The sequence below is a fragment of the Chrysoperla carnea genome, chromosome 1 (genome assembly GCF_905475395.1).
Source record: "Chrysoperla carnea chromosome 1, inChrCarn1.1, whole genome shotgun sequence".
Classification (NCBI taxonomy): Eukaryota; Metazoa; Arthropoda; class Insecta; order Neuroptera; family Chrysopidae; genus Chrysoperla; species Chrysoperla carnea.
Genome location: NC_058337.1, coordinates 101421260 through 101444666, shown reverse-complemented (window position 1 = coordinate 101444666; position 23407 = coordinate 101421260). Strand labels below are relative to the sequence as shown.

The 23407-nt window shown below is 30.1% G+C and overlaps 2 protein-coding genes across 4 annotated transcripts in view; one reads left to right on the top strand and one right to left on the bottom strand.

Moving 5' to 3' along the window:
• Positions 1-644: 644 nt before the first annotated feature.
• LOC123298793 lies at positions 645-6794 on the bottom strand. Of its 2 annotated transcripts, none has more exons than XM_044880893.1 (6): positions 6703-6794; positions 6320-6520; positions 5792-6224; positions 3954-4365; positions 2203-2382; positions 645-801 (listed from the first exon to the last, which is right to left on the bottom strand). In XM_044880893.1, exons 1-6 carry the CDS (start codon positions 6727-6729, stop codon positions 774-776), a joined length of 1281 nt encoding a protein of 426 aa, XP_044736828.1. In that variant the 5' UTR covers positions 6730-6794; the 3' UTR covers positions 645-773. The 2 variants fall into 2 exon arrangements, 1 of the variants encoding a protein (XP_044736828.1); XR_006535287.1 differs by lacking the exon at positions 645-801 and adding an exon at positions 2442-2553 and having other exon boundaries at positions 2268-2382.
• Positions 6795-13005: 6211 nt separating this feature from the next.
• LOC123290767 (CD109 antigen-like) overlaps positions 13006-23407 on the top strand; it is a 32648-nt gene continuing 22246 nt past the window's right edge. The window contains exon 1 of one of the 2 annotated variants that reach the window (XM_044871070.1): positions 13006-13308. The gene's annotated coding sequence lies outside the window, so the exon portion shown is untranslated. The remainder of the gene's footprint in view (positions 13309-23407) is intronic. The other variant, XM_044871069.1, reaches the window with a different exon arrangement.

Genomic DNA, 23407 nt, shown 5'->3' with positions numbered 1-23407 from the left:
AGCCAACCTGTTACGAAGATTTAAAAAAAGGGGAAAAGACAAATTTTTATGAGAAAGGTCGCACACAATGGGGCGTCAAGTTGGTTTATGAAGATTAAAAACAGTTTAAAGACAAATTTGTAAGGAAGGGGGCCACATAAGGGGGCGCAAAGGTGATATATGAAGGCTAAAAAAAAAAAAAACGGAAAAAGATAAATATGTATGGAAGGGCACCACATAAAGGGGTGTGCCAAGATGCTTTACAAAGACAAAAAAAAATACCCGGTGCCGGTTCATGTTCGCATCCTGGCATATGGGCCTTCGACAATTGTATTGTCTAAGGGCCTCGACATGAGTTAATCCTGTCCTGCCGCCAAGTCTTTATGTTTACTGGAGTTATAAATGAGTGTTAATAATAATATCTAAATATCTAACGTGAATTTTCGTTTCAGTTGTGGTCCCTACTAATGATATATTGATATATTTGCTAATAATATAATTAAAAATTAACTAAAGTAACCGTGCATGTCTAAATAAATATCTAGAAAAATGAACATATTAAATTGTATTAAAATTATTGAATTTTAGAAAATTTGATTTGATGGTATTTAATATTAAATACACTAATTTTATTTTTTTAAGAATGTCAGCATTAAATGAACTTATTTATTTATTGAAATTTTCATTTATTATTATATAATAATTATCTACTTTAGTATGAACACTGATAATAATTGATGTCTATATCGAATTATAAATCACTATATTTTATTTGTTTTGGGCACTGTTCTTCGCTAAAGTCTTGTGGTCCTATTGTAACAGCTACAAAACATAAAATTAAGTATACTATTATTCAATTGCTAATTTAAATGAGATAAGTGATTTTAGAAAACTACCGGGGCAGCAGAATAATTTTTGTAAAATCTAGAGATTTGTAGTTTTCGAAAAATGTATTTTTCTGCTGCTATTCCCGGAGTTTTCTAACATCCCATACGTCGCTATAAATACACGAAATTCTTCGCGATAATTGGCATCTTTTAATTTAATTTAATTTGCATACCATTAGATACAAATATTTCCTAATTTTATGGTTTAATAAATAATATCCATTTTGGAGACTAAAAATGCTTAAATTTCGTGTATTTAGAGTAACATAATAGTATATTACACATGTAGGGAGCAAAAGTAAAGAATGTCTCAAATCTCATGTTTATTGTCGACCTCGACTTTGCCTCGGGTGGCAAACATGATATTTGAGTTATTCATTATTTGCTCCCGTGGTATGTATACTATTATTCTCTCTGACGGAGGCAGAAAGCAGCAATTTCGTTTTGCACAGCGGGGCGAAAGTTGACACTTTCTGCACGGAGGTCAGAAAATATTATTTAGTACTAATTATAAAGTAACTATTGTATGTTTCTCTTGACTACCTTTTTTAAAATCTTATTATATAATGTGACAAATCGAGTAACCAACTGAAAGCATGATGGATTTGGATATTAGCCATTCAATTAACAACCTAGCCTTTTTACTAAATAGCGCTGTTGAACCAACGTTCCGAATATGGTCAGTCATTTCATTAAACAGCTAGGCAAATGACTTGGATCGATAACGTTTAAGTACTTGAGTAGAAGTTAAACGTTTATTTAAATTTAGTTCCACTTTCTGCCACCTGGCAGAAAGTGTTTTTTTTCCAATTTCTGAGGGAGTTCGCTTAGCTAACGCAGCTCCTGTGTTACGAATTTTGTGTGTGTGTAAGTTATATTTGTCAAATTTTTGTTTCATTATTCAGCGTGACCTGATTGATTTCAGTCATAAAAACATCGATTGGTCACATTTAATTCTAAAAATATTTAAATTCTAAATGTTATCTAGTTCAAACTTTGAATTTTGATTTTAACTGTGGACACTGATATTCAGTAAGGTTGTTTGCTGGGAAGTTCAAAAATTAAAATAATCAAAATGCTGTGACATTGTAACCTAAAACGCGACATTGGGTGGCGTTAACTAATCAGAAGCCAGCATTTATTACATCGCGACATATTTTTGTAATAATTTGTGTGATAGGCTTTTATTCGATATACTTTTTCACGGTAAACGGTATCGTGAAAGTTCTTATTATACCATGATAAAACGGAGTTGTTATATCGGTGTTCACAATTCTTTTAACTAAAAATCTACCGTAAGTGAAATGAACTATAATTATACAATTGTTAGTATTACCTTTCCATAATCCGACGTTTTAATTCAGGCGGGTAAGTTACATAAATATAGTGCTCATTGTACTCTTCAGGTGGTTGAAGTGGTGTTGGGGGATCAACGCTTCCCAATGTGGGTCGTGACGGTGATGATGGGGCTGTTATTGATCCGCTAGTACTTGCCACACTTGTGCCATCATCTCCGCTAAAAAATTATCAAATATATCATCTAAAAAGTAATGTAAGAATCATACATTCACTGACCAAACACGTTAACAGTTTTGAAAATTTGAGTGCCACAAGTTTTTTTTTTAAGTGCGAATAGGAGCTTTACCACTAAAACATAAATATTTTTTTGATCGACGAATAACAAAAACTAGAAAGAAAAAAATAAAATAAATAATAATTAAAAAAATCAAAATAATCTCAATAAATAAAATGTAATTTGCCCCATGCCTGTGCGCATATCATGCAAAGCTTCTTATATGCTTTGTTTTATTGGGAGTTGTACGCAGTATTTTACGGCAATCGAGCTAACAAGAGAACAAAAGTCAAAAAATAAATTTTAGCACAAGAAGTCATTTTTCATAAAAATTCCTGCTTCTAGAGAAAGCAGGAATATATGGGTTGCCCGCATATTCTTACAGGATGTTCAAAAAATAACAAAAAATGTATTAAAGATATATGCAGTGGAATGCGGAGGATAGTCCGAGTGGGCTTCGACAAGCAGAAATTTTTATAAAGAAGTAAAAAAAATTGATCTTTTATTCTCTTGGTAACTCAATCGCCGCCCGGCGAACATAAAGTATTCGTATTGTCACAGGTTATACTCAAGTATGAATAAAAGATTAAAAAGCTGAAACGCATGCGTATTAGTCTACTTAAGAAATTGCATGTGTTCAATACATTGACTTTATTATATACATAGACTAAGCAGCACCTATCTTCCCATACAGTGAGAAGCGTGCCAACACCTGAGGTAATTGCTTAGGTCAACTAGGGACATTTATCAAAAAAATATACATTGAATATAGGGACATTTATCAAAAAAACATACATTGAATGTTAAATTTTCATATCACAAAATGTGTTATACATAAAACATCGTGATTTCACTTAACTTTTTCGCTTTTTGACTTAAGAAAAATACTTATCACATAAAACTTTACATTTTTTCTTACGAATCTACAATGGATTAGACCTAAGCAATTACCTCAGATGTTGGCACGCTTAAAATCGTTTGCCACTCAGTCCATATAATTTAATGTCATTGGTTCAATAATACTGAACATAATTTTGTACATGTAAAAATGTAAATATACATAATTTTTACGCATTTCTATCAAAACTCAAAATGATGAAATTATTCATTTTGGAGTGAGTAAAGAACAGAAATAATGCATTCAAACACATGCGATTCTTTAAAAACATAAGATAAAAAAAATAGAAACACATGTTTTCATGATCAAGGAGATGTATTAAATTGTCAATAAAATTAAAAAATATTTTTTGAATTTTATTAAAGCGAGACAACAACCTTGATATTTTAAAAATGTTTTAGAAGATGATACGTCGATGTTGTTTGTGCATTCGATCAAAGCTTTGGTAACATCAAAGAACTTTGTCAAAATATTTTCCTTGACCATGTAAACACGGCTTTAGTTAAGTGAACAGTCCGCATATTTAATTCTATGATTTTATCATATTTTAGTTTGTTTTTGTCATAGATTCAAAAAAATTAATAATAATAATATTATAGATAAACAAACAACTTACTCAAATAATACCCACACAACATAATAACAGAGACATACACCTAGTGACAAAACCATCACAGTTAAAAATAATAATCCCCAAGGAAAATTTCGATTATCTGATGAATTATGATCTTCCCAGTAACGATCACATGTTAAGAACCAACATACGGCACGATTAAGATCCTCTTCAATTTGTTGAAAATCTTCAACACTTAATTGTACCAATAAACCAGCAATACAATCACGTACTAATATCTCACAACGTACTTTTAATTTATGCAGTTCTTCAGGTTTACAATTTGCTTTTAATTCGGATAAATGTTGATGTTTACGATCAACTGGTGGTAATGTTGAATCTACTAAATCACTTTTATCACAATCGGTTGTGGTCGATGTTGATTGACGTTTTTCTTCTGTGTTATTAGTTGGATCTAAAAGTTCATAGAATATTAATTAAATAGAAATATAAATTTTTGAAATATATTTTACACAATTCGCTCGAAAATAACTTTACAACTCTTTACGGCGTATAGTACTGACTGCTCAAAATAATTCGAATGCACATAAACTTTCTTTTATATGCTCTAGTCGGACGCAATACGACACTTTATACGATCCTGAAGTTACAATTCTGAAATCGTTCTAATTAATAACTATAAATTGAGGCATGCAATTTTGTTAAAACGGGTTTCAGATCTTAAGTACTCTAAGATTTTTCAGCGTAACTGCCTGTTAATGATTAAAATTACGGAAGGAACTTGTAAAAATGACAAAAGTAATATAAGACAGTACTGTCAAATGCAAGAACATATATATTAGGGACGTAAAACTAGGGTGGATAGGGTAGCAGGAAAAAAGGCACCTATCTGGGCGATACGGTCGTTGCCTACTTTGCACTGCGCATCAGGTTGTCTTGTGTTTTCCATTTTTTTGTCTTTTCTTTTCAACCAAGTGAACAATTTCAATTGTTTTCAATCACTTAGACAGTTAGACAGCCTGATGCGGACACTTATACCTCAGCATAGAAGGTTCATGTCCTTAATATGGTCAAATGGTTTTACTTTACATACTGGTTTTCGAATTAACGGTAACAAAACGATTTTCTGTTAAAAAATAATTAAAGTTCCCATTTTTAAAATATTCGATGTAGGCGATATACACATTAAATCGTTTATACAATTTTTTATAAAGAAAATGTTTTTGTTAACGTGAAAAGAAAAACCTGTCATTATTTTGATCGGGGTCAATTACGCTGTTGTTGTGCACGGTCCTTTTGAGTAAATCGTGGGAGTAATCGAGTTTTACCAAGTTTTAAGTGAAGCTCACTGACTGATTGACTCACTGCCGCATTCACCTATACAAATTCTAAGGGATCTCTAGACATGCTAGAAATATGCGTTTTTTTGCATTCGACGCTAAATTGCTTGAAACTTACTGGAAAAATCTGTACAGTTCAGTTTTTTAAGGTTATTTTTTGCAAGGTAAAGCCAAAGTCGAAGCAATGCAAATCCCCCTTGCTAGCAAAGCAAGTCTATATTATATGCTAATTTATGCAATAAAAGTTATTGAAATCTCTTGATTCCATGGACGTAGAGTGTAATTAATAATAAACCTAACTTTCCAAACTCATGACAAGTAATGTAATCCATATTGTCATCTTGGATCAAAGCTATTCTGAGGATCAAAGCAATTAATTATTCGACTGATGAGATATCGCGGTACTCCACCAAATATGTCTAAAAATTTATTGAATTACATATTTTTGTGTTGTGGTCTTTTATTTCAGAGTAAAATTCGGTTTAAAAAAACTTGAGACACGTACTTAAATAGTTTTAGATAGTATAAAATAAATGAAACCTTCTGAATTCTTAGGTGGTGTATCTTCGATATGAGCTTGTAAACCACACCGACGTAATCGATGTGGTGCCGTTGTTGTAGCTACATTTTCCTTGTGTGCAGGATTAATTGGTGATATTTTTGCTAAATCCCTTGAATTGCCCCCGGGTGTTACTGCTAAGGCAGTTCGATATGCAGTTGCTTCACGCCAAATTTCCACATCAGTATTTAATGCTGATGGTTCAACAAGCCCTGCCGATACTGCATCCTTTGATAAAAGTACCTCACATCGCATTATGTCACAGTAATCTGCCAAACAAACAGCATCTTCGGCTGTATTAATTGCACTTTTATGCCGAGCATCAAAATGTTGATCTAAATGTTTTTCTTCAAAGAATGATTTACCACATAAACCACAAGTCCATTGTGAAGCACGATGTTGTTGTTTAGCTGCCTATTAAAATTAAATATTTTATACAGTTATGCAACTGTTAATACATGAATGTTATATAAATAGTTTATATGCATAAGAAAATTAAAAAATTTTACCTCTTGAGGAGCATAAACATCCCGGGCTGCATGGAAAGGACATTCTAATGGTAATGTAACTCCATGTCGAGCTAATACTGGAGTCCATTTACTAGTAATTATTTTTCTAACAAGTCTTGCACTATCACGAGGACATGATATTTTAAACACTGAAGGTCCTGGCCAGGGCACTTGTAAGGATAATACTAGTAGCCCGAGCACCTTGAATTGAAAAATTAATTATTAAAATCATGCAATGGGTCAATGTATGTAATAATTTGATTGAGGTTAGACAAATTATTGATTGAATTAAACTTTTATAACATTTGTTTTTTAGTGTAAATTTTAATTAATATAGCATTTTGTTCATAATATAATTTATTAAAAAATATTTTAAGGTGTACCTCCAAGTTAAATAATTTGGTCCTCATTCATATTTTGTTTACGACGACTGCAAGGAGTCGCCGTTTTATGACATATATTCCAAAGAGTTTTCTATTTCCTTTTTCCTTTTGTATATATAGGATATGCTATATACATGTATGTATTTATACGTGTATATATTTACTCTACTACCCTATAAAGTTGTAAATAATAATCCCCCTCTTAGTCAATTACATAGTATAATCATAGGCGTCCTTACGCGGGGCACGGGCCCCTCTAATAAGTTTCGAATTCTTTTGAAAACTTGCTGGTCTATTTTTAATACATAATTTAAGTAAAACTCTTCCATGCATACTAAATTTTTTTGAGATTAGTCTTTCCTGGCCAATTGCCACAGCTATGGCTGAAAGATCATTTTCGTCACTCAGACGTCTGAAAACCTATCTAAGGAGTAAAATGGGAGAGGATAGGCTAACAGGATTGGCTTTGATGGCTATTGAAAGATAAAAGACAGTTGAGCTGATGTCAGATGTAGGACTCGTTATGTTAGTCAAAAAATTTGCTATGCGTGTTAGAAGAATTGATTTACATTAAGATGGGCAGATTTTTTATAATTATTATTATTGTTATAATTTAAAAAAAGCTGTATTTTTATTCTTCTTATTAATTAATTTTAATGAAAATCGGATTTTTTCAAGTAAATGTATTGTTATTTTCATTATAATTTAAAAAAAGGCTATTTTTTTTATTGTTGTCGTTATACTTTTTTTGTTTGATATCCATAAATAAATACTTAAAATTGGTAACGTGTTTTTTTTTACTACAACTTTTTTTTCAATTATACTATTGGTGCCCCCCGAATAATTTGATCCTAGGGACGCCTATGCTATGATGATAGTATAGCATAGTACATAGATAGTATATGATAGTAAGGACATCTTTGAAGAAAATTTTTGATTAAACTGTGTATAATTTTCTACGAAAACTGCAGTAAACAGTTAGATTTGAAACCCTTAAAATACATTAGTTCTTAGTAGGGTGTGGAAAATTTTTTCATTTTTAAATTCCAGAAATATAAGAGACCTTTAGAGATCAATGTTCCAGAAATTCCAGACTTTTACTTTTTTGGCAGGCAATGAAAAAGTCATTGAATAAAAACCATCAAAAATTCCTAAAAAGTTATGCATTTTCATTAGCTTTAAACTGAAAATCTGTGTTATATTGTTTTGACGTGAGACATCTAAGGATTAATTATCCGGGATTTTCGGGCTTTCAAATTTTCATAATTGACAGAAAATACCAATAAAATTGCAATTTGATAAAAACTAACAAAAATTTTTTTAGAAAGTTATGCAATTTTCCTAATTTTATGGTAAAACAAGTGAAAACAAACAATTGACTGAGTTAATTGTTAAAATACGATATATAGAAAGTGTTGATTATTCTGTCACATTACACGTACATACATGTCACACATATATAACTGTTTTCCCATATAATAAATACTATAAAATTAGCGCATAATTTGCGCTCTAACGGGTAAACAGTGCTGTTTACGAAAAAATGTTTCAAACAAAAGTTGTTTATTTTTTTATAAGGAACATTTTTTTATATTTCAACTTTTGTTCTATCTCTAACGGTTTACAAGATGAATCCTACGGGACCAAGACTAATCTCTTTTCGTTTTTGAGTTATCGTGATAACAGACAGACAGACAACCGGAAATGGATTAACTAGGTGATTTTATAAACACCTATACCAAAATTTTGTCCATAGCATCAATATTTTTAATCGTTACAACCTTGGGACTAAAGTTAGTATACCTCGGTATTTTTCGTATACATGGTATAAAAATAAAGCTTTTTATTTAAAATTGCTTTGGTGCTCGTACATCCTTAATTAATATAGTTTTTGTCATAAAAAAATTGTCTTTTGTCTCTTATCGGTGCCTAGATCGGTAAACATACTGTATATAAAACTAATTTAAATAAATAACCAAAATGAGAAATGAAAATTGCAATTTTTCAATTTAATATATAATTTGTATTTTGTTCTAGTTTTGTTTTTTGCACAACTTATTTTAAATTTTTTGAAATTAATTCGTTTGGTTGGTTTCAATTATTTCATACATATTTATATTTTGTATGATGAACTGTATTAACGAGCCATAACGGAAATGAAGCCAAAGAGTCTTTTTATACATATGATACTGTATCAACAACAAACATTAATAAAACACTGATACAAAAAAGTGAATTAAAAAAAATTAAATAAATGTGAAATAAACTGATGCAGTACCGGATGCCGTGAACTTGTTAATGTTATGTAAATAAAACTTTACAAGTTTTTTTGTTTTATTTTTATACATATTATAATACATATTTTTTCAATTTAAATGGAGTTATTTAATAAAATTTCTTGATGTATTAGTTTTTCCCTAGGTTAATTATATTTGAAATATAATTCTGAGACTATCTTGATGATTTCCTGCATATAAATCAATTAAAATTGAAAAAATATTATCTGTAATCGTACTAGCTCATTAGTTGTCATAGTTAAATTACTGTAAACAAACTTAAGCAAAATTTAGAAATATTACAGCCAGAGCTTATTTTTAATAAGCAATTAGCAATTGATTATTTTTTTACAATACGCCGCATTTACGAGAACCTACAAAAAAGACATAGCTTCTGGCGCCAAAAGGGTTCCAGTGGCCGATTCTCGAAACATTTAAGCCTATCTAAGTTAAAACAAGTGAAATTTACTAAATTTAAAAAAAACCCTCGACTAATTTTTCGAGTACGGATCCCTAAACTCTCACTTGAACTATATCTAAGAACATTCTCCAATAAATTACCTTTTTTCCTAAAAACCTTTTCCAAACCGATTTTAAATATCATCGTCAATTTTTAGGTTTATCGGGTACGGAACCCTAAACTAACACTTGAAACATAGCTAAGAACACTCTCCATTTAATTATCTTTCAAACAAAAGAAAATCGATTCATCCGTTTAGGCGCTACGATGCCACAGACAGGTAGGCAGACACACACATAGTGGTCAAACTTATAACACCCCTTTTTTAGTTCGAGGGTTAAAAAGTTAAACAGTTACTGAAATAATAATAAGCGGTTGAAATACGAAAAAAATTTCAAATATTGCGAATTTTTATCCACAAAACTAAGGAATTTAGAAACATAGAAAATTTTTTTGCTTTCAATAATCTCAAGGAATATCAGAAAATTCTCTGTTTATCAAAAACATCTTATTTTCAATGTTGATCGAAACTTTTGGGCGATTTTTGAGGTTCCACTTTCGAAATTCGAGTTCTGAAAGCATAAATACGTTAAAAAAAACCTGAGTGAACGACGCCAGCGTGGTTAAGTAACTGAAATCTTTGACCAGTCCATAATTATTCACAACCCGTATAATTGACTGAAATTTTCTTGGTTTATGGAACAACTCTTATTTTAGAGGGTTATAAGCAGGAGCGCTAATGTTATTAAATCTTAAGGTTTCTGAGAACACGGTTTATTTTGAGCGCCAAGTTTATATGTATTTGAATATCTTAATTTTAAACACTGATGTCAGTGCGTTAAACAAAAATGCTTACCTCGCCATGAATGTCTGTTTCATTGATTTTTTTTAAGTCTCATATACAGGATTGTTTGGTAAGATATTACCACTTATATCTTACCAAACAATCCTGTATATGAGACTTAAAAAAAAATCAATGAAACAGACATTCATGGCGAGGCTTGAATGCCGTATGAACTATTCAGAATCCAGAGTTGCGTGAAAAGCATGAAGAAGCTAACTGTCCTTAGCGTTTTGTATTTCATTAAGGCGGCTAAGCTGCAACTTCTTAATCAATGTAAGAGTGAAAAGAATTGCTGGGCAGATTGCTAGACGTTCAGCAGATTCCCAACAAAATCTTTGTGTTCCTTTCATACGAAAATGATTTGAATTAGTTAGAAAAGTAAAACTTTTCTGAAGATTTCTATTTTGTATGATTTATAAATTTTTCCATTTATACAAAAATATGTCAACATTTTTTTCTATGAATAAAATTTGTTTTAAATATTTTTGGTACAGTATCCTAAAAAAACTATCAGCGACAACATATGTGACGTAGTATGTAGTAAACAATGTATGAAGTATTGGAATTTCCATGTATGGCAAATTATGTAGGTGAGATAAAGAAAGTACCTACCTGGTAATAATATTGTTTGTTATCTTTGTTTAAGACAAGCATAAAAGATTCTGATTTACGTTGCGTACTGAATAAAGTTTCATCAATAATCTATATATATAAAAAGACAGTGTTTGTTTGTATGTCCCCGATTTTCCCTAAAACTAACCATTGACCTTCGGTAGGGGATTATGTCATTGGGTAGCCCTTAGGCTCCCATTGTGAATAAGGGAGTTTGGTGGGGGTGGAATTAAAAATGATCTAGGAATTCATAGAAAATAGATAAAAAAAATAGTTCTAATAGTACAATAGGCCCCACTGTCAATAGTACAATTTTCACTAGATGTGTCTTTCGATTTTTCTCGAAAATTCTGGAATGTTCCATGGATTTCTATCGAATTTTCTAGAATTTTCTCGAACATTCTGGAATGTTCTATGGATTTCTATCGAATTTTCTCGAACATTCTGGAATGTTCTATGGATTTCTATCGAATTTTCTAGAACTTTCTCGAATATTCTGGAATGTTCCATGGGTTTCTATCGATCTTTCCCTTACTTTTTCGTACACACAGAGAGTGTAGACATAATATTGGGATCGGCCTAAAAAATCTTACTGTTCCGTACACACAGAGAGAATTAAAAAAAAAGTCTTTCATTTAACAATTTTGATATTTAAATGTGCAAAAACAACCCAGCGAAGCGGGTTTAACAGCTAGTTTTATTATAAATGTAATTAAGTTTTGAATGTTTCAGACACAATTAATTAATACTTTTCATCTTATTACAAACACGTAATAACAGTGGTCACGCATCAAATTCTTGCATAAAAAATCCTTACAGTAATCATTCTAGAAAGAAGATTCTTGTGAAAAGTCCCATCAAATTACAGGAAATTAGCCGAAGTTTTGAGTACAGCAATCCCATCTATATCAACTTCGATGCAAATCAACCCCAAAATAATTTTCAATAAAATACGAAATCCGCGTTCCATCAATGAATGTTTATGGATAATTTGAAGTAGATTGGATCAAGGAATCACGTTACCCCTTACAAACTTTTCTCCCGTTTTTCACTCTCTTAGGGCTAGAATTTTGGAAAACTTTCACTCACTTTCTTATCGGGTGCCTACGTCATACCAAGAACATACCCTCCAAGTTTCAGGTTTCTAAGATCAGCGGTTTAGGTTGTGCGTTTATCCGTCAGTTAGTCAATAGTTTTCGATAAAACATTTCATATGTATAAAAGAAGAATAAATTCGAGTACTTACTATTTTAGCAGCACAGATTATCTGAAAGAAATTTAAGCTCAATCGGAAGAGATTTTGTTGCATTCTCCAAAAATGTGGTAAGATTAAACTGGTTACATTTTGAACCAGCAACATAATGCTTCTGTATATTTCATAGGTAAGAACATATGTGTATGGTTCTTGTTCATAGGCCTCTTTCAAAAACCGAAGGACAAATTATAGCAATAGGGTATTATCGTTAGTCAAAAATAAATCATGAAATTTGAAAAAAGTTAAAATTTATATAAAAATATACTTAAATATTCTGATTTCGAGTCATAAAAGCACATTTTTTAAAATATTAAAATTAAAAATCGTAATTTTTAAACTGTATATCACGTGACCTAAAACGCGGGAAAGCCCTGCTGTGATGTCATAGCGGTATGGGTCATAGACCATCAGTTAGTTCAGTGTAGACAGCTGGGTATAATATATACATAGATAATAAGTATTTATATTTATTATAATCAGATGTCTATGAATATATCTGTCAAACTTATTTGTGTTATTTCGTATAGTGATACCCATATTACGTCATCAAATTGGATGCCCGCATTTTTGACAGTTTAAAAAAGGTTTAAAATTTAATTTAAGTTTTTGGCAAGAAAGCGTGTGTATTTTTCCGAAATAAATTTTTGGTGGCTTTTTATAAGCAAAATCAACATTTTGAAGTACTTTTTCAAAAATAGTGGAATACTCAATAGATTGTTTCTTTTAAAATCAAAAACGTTATCGAAAAATCGTTATAATTACGAGGAACTCTTCACAACTTTTATCTATATGTAGTGGTTTAATATTCTTTGAATTAGTTGTATCTTATACATGTGTAAAGGTAAAAATTAACCTTCCTACTCCTCAAGTACTAACCAGCCACAACCAATGTGAAAGAATATCAACATTCAACTATTGTAAAATAACAGAAGTCCGTGATATTCTTACCAAACATAACGCAGCAAACAACTGTTGCATTTTATATGAATGATTTTATAAGTGCATTTCGAAAATGTATTTTAAAATGCCGTTTGTGTTAATAAATTGTTAAATAACATTTTAGTGTTAATTAATTTTAAAAAAAACTTAGCGGTTTAAGTGTTGTGAATTATTGTTATGTGTGCTTTTGTATAATTTAGTTTGCCGATTAATTATATAGGTAGGTTTTAATACTTTGATTCATATTTTGGAATTTTATTTTTTTAGAAATGCATGTGTGGGTTTTTGAAATAGAATTCAATGCTAAATTATTATAGTTTTGCTTGTTGAATTAACTTATGAAATCAATATTACAGACAATTCAAATTTATTATGAAATAGTGGTCCCAGAAATAGTCCGTAAATTTTCGATTGCTCCATATTGCAAACAATATTTTTATGATTTATTTATTTATCAAATAAAATTTTGAGTAGAGTATAAGAATGGTTTTTAGAGATACAGGTAATGAAATTGATCCAAAATTTCTTTTATTGTATGTAAACTCTTTTAATAGAAAGTGGAGCACGTTTGGAGCATTTATCGGAGCATTTATCCCCTTTTAAAACAGATGTCACAAATATTTGTCTATTAATTTTCAGTAATTTTATTTAATATGAATACCAAATACTTAACCATGAAAAAATAAACATAGGGTAGGTACTACTCAAATATATATGTCAACCCCCGAAGTTTACCTGTCAGAAACAGGTTGTAGATATATCAATTTTTGCACGTAAAAGAGTAATATTATAATTTAATTAATTTGGTCCTCTATATTTCTAATATCAGTACTCCGGCATCTGAGCCGGTTCTTGTGGCCGCTTGGGATCCACGAAAACGGCTTGTGGTTTTCGGTGTATTTTTTTCTGCTGAATCCGAAACTATGTTTATTTTTATTCATTCGAAATGTTATAATCATTCTTCCCGCGTATTAATTTATTAATTGATATATAAAAATAAATTTTGGTGTCATTTTCATTTTTACCACATCGATATCGAAATATCTTAAGCAAGATCGATTTTCAAATATAGTTCAATCTAATGTTTTCCTAAATTTTGATCTATTAAGGGAGTTCTGTAGAAACATTTTTATTTTATTAGGGTTTTCAAAGATTTTTCTAAAACATTTTTCATATATGTTTGAGATGATATTGCAATCAAAAATTTTATGGGCCTCAAATTTTCTATTTGCAAAAGGAATCTATGTATTAATCCCTTGGAATACCTACTTTGAAATCGGTTATTCAATAATAGTATTCGGTTAATCGAATCCTATTTCTAACAATTAAAAATAATTATTGTATGTGAAATTTTCTAAAGTTAATTGCTTCCTGTGATATTACATGAATTTTCAATGCTGTTGCTTTTGATTTTGACTTTTCATTCGTATTAATTTAATGAACTAGTTTATAAAATAATTTTAAAAGTAAAATCGAAATAATTGATAATTTTCAATTGAAATGATATTGTCAATTTCTTATCTGTACTTTCTAATAGTGAAAGAACCATTTCAATAATTTCCATAACATTAATAGTAAAACATACTTAATTAACCAGAACAATTAATTTTTATTTTGTTTAAGCAAATCCTTGTTTTGGTGAGTTCATGATAAATACAGACACTATATCACAAATAATGCCCGTTAATATATACTAAAAAAACAATAGAAATATCAGAGTAAACAAGTGAAAACAAACAATTGACTGAGTTAATTGTTGAAATACCATGTATAGGCAGTGTTGATAACTCTGTCACATTTCACATACATACATATCTGACATATTTAACTGATATTCTCATATAATGCGCAAGTGTTGATGCGCAATCGTTTGTTTTTTTTGACGTCATGTAAATAACAAAAGATATTCACTTTGATATTCCTATATTAATACATACTATAAAATTTGTACCTAATTAACGCCCTCGTGGGTAAACAGTGATGTTTACAAAAAAATGTTTCAAACAAAAGTTGTTTATTTTTTTGTAAGGAACATTTTTTACATTTAAACTTTTATTCTATCTCTAACGGTTTACAAGATGGGTACTACGGACCCATGACCCAATTGACCCATGTTGCTCATTTACGAACTTGACCTCACTTTTTACGTCCTAAGCACGCTGTGAAAATTTCAGCTTGATATCTCTTTTCGTTTTTGAGTAATCGTGACCACAGACGGACGGCCGGACGGACGGACGGACAACCGGAAATGGATTAATTAGGTGATTTTATGAACACCTATACCAATTTTTTTTTTGTAGCATCATAATTTTTAGGCGTTACAAACTTGGGACTAAACTTATAATACTATGTATATTTCATATATACATGGTATAAAAACACCGGTCAAGCGCGAATTGGACTTACGTGTTGAAGTCACAAGTAATTATTATTTTTATACCCTGTAATATATATCAAGGTATACTAAGTTTAATCCCAAGTTTGTAACGCTTAAAAACATTGATACTATCAACAAAATTTCGGTATAGGTGTTCATAAAGAGTCCATTTCCGGTTGTCTGTCCGTTTGCCCGTCTGTGAACCGATAACCCAAAAACGAGTGTGCTCAGGACGTAAAAGTGATGTTAAGTTCGTAAATGAGAAACATAGGTCGATTGGGTCCATTTTCTCCAAAACTGTAAAAGATACAGAGTTGAAAATTTACAGGTAGTTTCAACTAGTGAAGTATTCTCGAAAAACGAAAAAAAAAATTATAGAAAATTTTAGAAAACCAAATAAATGGCCGCCATATTGTGTTGATTTTTTAAACTCTTCTAATTTATAAAAAAAATAATGCAAGCACTAATATTCAACACATTCTATACAGGGTATTTCAACAATAAACTCAGTCAATTGTTTGTTTTTACTTGTTTATTTTAAATTAGCTGTTACCGCTCAGCTTTGCTGGATATTTTAGACTATAGATATAGTTCTATAGTCTAATTATTTGATTTAACTATGCTATTGTTTGTCCTGTTCAATTGGACTTACCATATATTCTGTGATATACATTTTGTATCCGAATTAAAGGTTGCGTCTCACTCGCAGTTTCTTACTATTTCGTTCCCCCCTCTAACACTGTCTTGCCTATATAGCGCGCTTCTGATTGGCTGCTTATTTTAATTAATAGCTAATTATCCATGCATTGAATCAAAAAATGGAAGAGCACTTTTCGTCTCAGAATTGTATTTTCTATTTGATGCAACAAGGGTGTCCGTTAATCATGGGACACCCTGTATATCCCTTTATCAAATTTCACGATTTACCCCTCATTTTATATCTCACGGTTTAAAAATATATCTCTTAGGAAAACACAGGCTAGAGAAATTATATTAAGATTTATCTTTGTTCATTATGTAATTTGTGTATCATATCTGTAATAAAATTGCCTATAAATAAAAAGAAAGTAAGTTACTCACTTGTATATTATGTCACTAGCTAGTTTAAGTTTTTGCGGTAAGATTTTGTGGAATAATTCGTAGAGTTTTTGTAGTTATTTTGTTTGTTTGTTTAAATATCAATTTCCTTTTTTTCCCATTTTTTTTATGAGTGTCGGTTGTTGCTATATATTCTTGAAGCACTTTGCGTGACTAATTTATTTTATATTTACCTACCATGCTATGGTTGTAGTACTAGTACCTACAATTCATTAAATTAAAAACGCATTCTATACAATTTATACATGATAAACAGAAAAAAAAAAATCAACAACATAGGTATAACTTTGTTTTTTTTTTGTTCACCGTTATGCTTTAATAATATTGTCCCAAAAATTAAAAATTAATTACTAAATAATTCTTCACAACATTTTTATTAAAGGAAATAATATTTATTATAAAGAACTTGTTAATTCCAGTTTCATTCAGGTCATTTAGGTGAATGTAAGGGCAATTTTTGATGTGCTACAAATACATAATATTTATGTATATTAAAGGTCAAACGTACCTAATGTAAGTGCAATTTTTGATGTGATACGAATACTAAATGGTGGTATTTTCAAAGGTCAAACGTACCTACTTTTAGAAATGTGCTAAAAATTCAAAATATGCCGCTATCTTTTCAAATAACAATTAGAGATTAAAAGATCGTGTGATTTTAAGAGAAAAATGGAAATGGCGGAATCGTCTTAAATGCTGAAAAAACAGATAGTTTTTATAGCAATAGCCAATTTTCGTAACTGTTAAAAGATAGAGGATAATTAATGTTAGATTGTTGTTATTTATAAAACAATACAACTTTTAGTTATAAATAATAACGTTTTAATATAAATTTACTAGCTGTGAACTACCCACTTTGCTAGACAACATCCCCAAATTCACTACTCAAAGTGTGAAAGTTTTGTATACACAAACATACAAATAAAGACTTGAAGGGGTTACGTATAATTTGAGCCAGGATCCGAGTTCGAGTTCCGGCTTTTGTATAATTTTTTCGTTTTTTTCTATCGGGTCAAATGAAAATACGTAATGTGCGTTTTCCATTGAAGTGTACAGATTCACTATATATCTGGTGGTATAATGTGTTGCGATAGTAAAAGCTATTAAAAGTATTATTATGTAGGACTTTGACCTGAAGTGTACAAAAAATTGAAATAAATGTTTTTGGCAATAAATTTTATTATATTATGTGTCTTGGAAGTTCTAAGTTAAAACACTATAAAATTTTCACGTACGGTTAAAATATCAGTTGAGAAATATTCTGCATGAATGAATGTTTAATTGATTGGAATTTTTTTATTTTCTATTTATCGTAAATATTTCCTTTAAGGAAACATTAAATGAAAAAGTTACCTTTCCCTTTTTAAATTAATATATAATAATTTTTTCTTACAAGACATGCGGGATATTTGTTATAGTACAGGCTGCTTCACTATATATCACAAACGCATTTTTTCAATAAATATATATTTTTCAATTAAGAAATAACAAATGAAAATTAACAATTGACTGAGCTAATTGTTTAAATGTATTAACGGCGTTGAATATCAATTTATGGCGACCGTTCGACCGCCGTTTGTTTTGGTTATCGTAAATTTCGAAGTTTTTTCTAAAAAAATTATTTTGGAGTTTAAACTCTACTCTAAGTGCTTTTTGATTGGATGGATTTATAGATTGTTCAATTAACAATATCTCGAAAAGTACGCATCGGATCTAAATTTGGTGAAGACCTTTTTCGTTCGTCTTAATGAGCTTAATATTGTAGTATACTTTTCCAAGATCAATTAAAGAACACCCTGTATACTATTTCATGGTTTTTTGCACCTTAATACACCAATAAACATCAACCATACCATTTTACATTTAAAATGTAAACAAAGTTGTTTTTCCTTAAATATTTTTCCTTGCCTGTTCTGTAAAACGATACTAGACATCAATAATTATTTGTACCGCTAGCGCTAACGCAATGTACAAGTTTTGCGAATTTTGTTTAAGTAGTCATGCACCATCGATAGTCTACTCGTCATACACACTTGATAATACATAAGAAAGTACTTAATTTAAAAAAAATTAAAAAAAGAATACTACACAGGTAGACTTAAAGATACTAATTGAAGATTATATTAACATGAGGAGCACATGCGGACGTACAACCTGTTAACGTATTATTTACCTACAACAAAAAGTTAATGTGAGAACATTTCAATTAATTAAAAGTTTTTATAAAAATTAATTAAGATGATGTGTACCTATATAATTAACAAAGGCATGTGTATAGGTATCGCATGTTAGTACTTATGACTATTTTTACCAACTTTTATTTAACTTACAATGTTTGTATGTAAGATTTTTCGTGGCCACTTGAGGTTCACGAAAACGACCTATGAGTTTTCGGCGTATTTTTTTCTGCTGAATCCGAATATCAAGGTCGTTTTTTGCAAAATATGGCCGAGTAATTTGTTATAAACAAATTAACTATTAATATTTTTGCAGCTTTAACTGTGAAAACGGATTATTTTATTTGCTAAAAGTAATCTTGCGAAAGAGTTTTTCAAAAATATTAATTAGAGTAAAAGTTATTACAAAATTTTTTCATTTAAACTTTTGTTCTATCTCTAACGGTTTACAAGATGGTTCCTACGGACCCAAGACGCAATTTTCCTATGTTGCTCATTTACGAACTCGATCTTACTTTTTACGTCCTCAGCACGCTATAAAAATTTCAGCTTCATATCTATTTTCGTTTTTGAGTTATCGTGATGAAAGACGGACAGACGACAGACAGACAGACAGACAACCGGAAATTCACTAATTAGGTGATTTTATGAACACCTACGTAAACTTGGGTCTAAACTTAGTATACCTTAGTATATTTCATATACATGGTATAAAAATGTATGTATTCGAAAATTTCTTCATTTAGCAAAAAGTAGGTACTGACAACTGTAAGGTACAATTGTTTAATGAAAATACAATCCCAGTTTGTGAGTTTGAGTGAATTTTTTCTTTAGCACAAATTGTTAAGAATAAATAAATATTCACGTAGCTTGCTAATAATTATTATTAGCTAGTGATGTCTAGCTAATGAATTTTCTTGTTTATTGTTATTAGTCAATGTAGTGATTCATATTTTTATTTAATTATAATAATGCTTTCACTTATATGGTAATGCAAAACTCATAACTTCACTTACATACATAACAAATTGATGATTAATTTTTATTTTGGTTACGGTTCAACAGCCTAGCCGATACCAAAATGAAATATTAAAATCTAGTGTCTAAAGCAGATAACAGCCAGAATTTGAAATTAATTTATTATATCAATATCTTTTATTCAGACAATACTAAGGTATAAAATTCTTTTTTGAATTTCGGTATGAAAACTAACTTTCTATCAATATAGTTTAAAAACAGATATATTGTGTTTGATTTTTAGTCATATTTTCACCAAAAATATAGACTTACTCACTGCACTGAGATGTGTTACCGTTTCATGATTCTCAGAACACAATTTAGGGATTTTTGGAGATATGTGATATATGTATATGTAAATTCAACCCACTAGTGCAATTTCAACTTCGAAACAAGCAGTTTTCCCCTGGGAATCTGAGAATCTCTCCTAAACTGCTGAAATCAGTCCCGCTTTTATAACAACGATTCGTTTAATTAACAACCCTGCATTCAGAATGTCAGCTCATTTTAACAAAACGAGGTTGCTGGGGAAGCCAAAAAGTAGTGAACATCCAAAGCCCCCAAGCAGCTCCAAAGCTCCATATCCCTTTTTGCGGTTTCTTTAGCTTCAAACATATTTTGAAAGTCGCTATATAAGTTAGATGTATCTTATGGGGCTGCCAATTTTCTAGTCTCCTTTACTGCAGTTTTAGATAGACTCTTTATTTCATGGTTTCAAAACATTTTAAGGATGTACGAGCACCAAGGCAATTTTAAATAAAAAAAGCATGCTTTTTTTTTATATGAAGTTGGACAAAGTCTAAATAAATTCTGAAAAATTTAGAAGAAGGGTGGGGAGTTATTGTCTGATTACTTAAATAAATAAATGGCTTCAAAAATAGGCATATTTAACATAGGTTTTATGGTAAAACGGTAGATGGATGATATGTCTTCATAGATTTCTCCAAAACTAGTCGGTGGAAAGTAAAAAAAAAACTATTTAAATTAAAGTTAATACCTTAATAAATAATTTAAAACAAAAAAAACCTGTTGTGGCCGACTAATTAAGGATGTAGGAGCACGGTGTAGTGGGGACACAAATTTAAAAAAATATGTTTTTCCAATTTTGATGGTGAATTATGTTAGAACTTGACAATATTAAGACGAAAAGTGAGAATAAAACCGTTCGATATATGGAGTAATTTTCAAAATATTGAAAATTGAAAATTTTGTTTAATTTTTTAGCTTCCGATATTTTGAAAACCAAGGTAGATATCGAAAAATTGTATCATCATCAAAAATTGTATATTACTTATTTTTTCTTTACATTCATGACGTTATAAAAAAATTCATCATCAAAGTTGAAAATCAAAGGTACAAATAATTTCAACCACAAGTCTTAACTTGCCTTGGCGCTAGTTAAGGCCAAGGCAAGTAATATACTACCTTAATAAGAAATATATAATGAGGGGGAAATATGATTTTAGTGATGGTGTTCTGCTGCTCACGAGTTTTTTTTTTTTAATAAATAAATTTTTAATGAATGTGGTTTATATTCTTGTAACTAATTTCTTATTTAGTTTTTTTGTTGTATTATTGTTTCTATCCCATAAACAAATAAATAAATAAACTTAATTGACAATCACCAGTGTTATTTATTAAATAGGTACTTACTATAATATGATAGCTAAAAGGTACCACGCTATCTCCATTGTTTTGATATTATTATCTCTGTGCATTTATTGTACAAAAGTTTTATACATTGTTTCTTTTTTTGCATTTATATACAAATTGATACGCCTAATCATAATCAAACTCTCTTTTAATTACAATGAAAGAAAATTTGTTTTTTATTTTTATTATCGTTATTCAAAAGTATTGAGAAAGAAGATGGCAAGGCCCCTCATACATTTTAAGGTTAATAGGTTTATTCATTGATATTCAAGGAATATACTGATTGGGGGTTTTCTACTCAGAAAAACTTATTACAAAATTTTTTAGAATGATCACAAGATTTTACTGAAATTTTTTTTTTTAACAGAAAAAAATGTTCCTTTAAAATGTTGACTATAATGTACAAAAACGAACATTTATAAAAGCCTTAGACCATTAAGTTACATAGACTGAGTGTCAAACGATTTTAAGCGTGCCATCTTATGAGGTAATTTCTTGGGTTAAATCTATCATGGCGGCAGTGTAAAAATGTTCAAACAAAGTGTTTTTGTCACACTTTTCATTGTAGATTCATAAGACAAAATGTAAAGGGATACATGATAAGTATTTTTTTATGTCAAAAAGCGAAAAAGTTCAGTGAAATCTCGATGTTTTATGTAAAACATTTCGTGATATGAAAATTTGAGATTCAATGTATATTTTTTTGATAAATGTGCCTATATTATTTTAATAAATACATTTTTTTGATGATGTCCATAACTGACCCAAGCAATTACCTCAGATGTTGGCACACTGAGGAAAGTGTTCTCACTATACGGAAAGATAGGCGATGCTCAGTCTATATACTTCATGGTCTAAGAAAAAAAACAACAAATGATTTGCGTGTGTGTGTGAGTGTACGCACGTTTGTAGTCATTTTTTTCCTGATCGATATCGCACAACAAAAGAATTATATCGACTTTGTTGATGTGCCGATCGAAGCGTATTAATGGCAATATGACCCGAAAATAGTTACATAGATAAAATTCGATCGAGTCGTTTTTTCTGAAAATTTTTGAAAAAAAGTCATCTGAAAAATATTAAATAGTGTAGTGACCTATGTAAACATGTAAATGTGTTAAAATTTTGTTTGTTTGTTCTACTAACTCTTTATTATACTGGGGAGTTATTGGTGTGAATTTCAAGGATCGCATTAGACCCACCCCACGGGAAGTTTTTGATTGTATTTGTGTCAAAAAAACAATATAACAAAATTTTATTTCTACAGTATATACGCTATACGCTCCTTGTCTTTACAAATTCAACGCGTGCTATGCTCACTAGCTTGTGGTTGCGTCATAATTGTATAATTACATTAAATTAAATTTTTTTTTACATGTTTATTATAAACAGGTATATCAAAACATAATTAGGTACTAAATCTTAAATAAGAAGCTTATCAAATTAATTATATAAAACTCAATTTTACCTCCATTTACAGGTACATAACGTACAATACATGGTAGAATTAGACAAGGTATGTTTTGCGCAGGTAGGGTTAAGGAGATTCTGTCAATCTCTGTAATCTCTCTCGCACGGTACTCAATCACCGCCATATTGATAATTTGTTTACGTTCGAGCTTACTTGTTTCATCGAATTATCTCGATAATATTTTTAATAATTTTTAAGAGTTATCTTTTACATATCTTATGTGAATTGGGTATGCGTTCTTATTGTTTACCAGAGTAGAATTTTTTAAGGTTATTTGAAAATTTGAGTAAATTTCCTATTCTAGTATTCCCTAGCGTAATCTTTAAGTCTTCGTACATATTTCATTTGTATATAGAGGTTGCGTGGCAGATTCGAATAGTTTTTTAATTCTATGTCTACGAGTGGTTGCAAAAAGAAACAAAATGTAGATAACTCCGGAATTCATTATTTCTCGACCTTGATTTGTCGCAACATCATTTATAATTCAGACATATAATTTAAAAAAAAAAAAAACAAATCAAAGATG

What these genes read in the sequence shown, in the direction of transcription:
- LOC123298793 (XM_044880893.1), bottom strand. Translation starts at nt 6,729, where the DNA reads ATGAGGACCAAATTATTTAACTTGGAG. An exon ending in ACCACCTAAGAATTCAGAAG is followed by an intron (nt 4,366 to 5,791) that starts GTTTCATTTATT and finishes ATGAACTTTTAG; the next exon opens with ATCCAACTAATAACACAGAA. An exon ending in GTTGTGTGGGTATTATTTGA is followed by an intron (nt 2,383 to 3,953) that starts GTAAGTTGTTTG and finishes ATAATTTTTTAG; the next exon opens with CGGAGATGATGGCACAAGTG.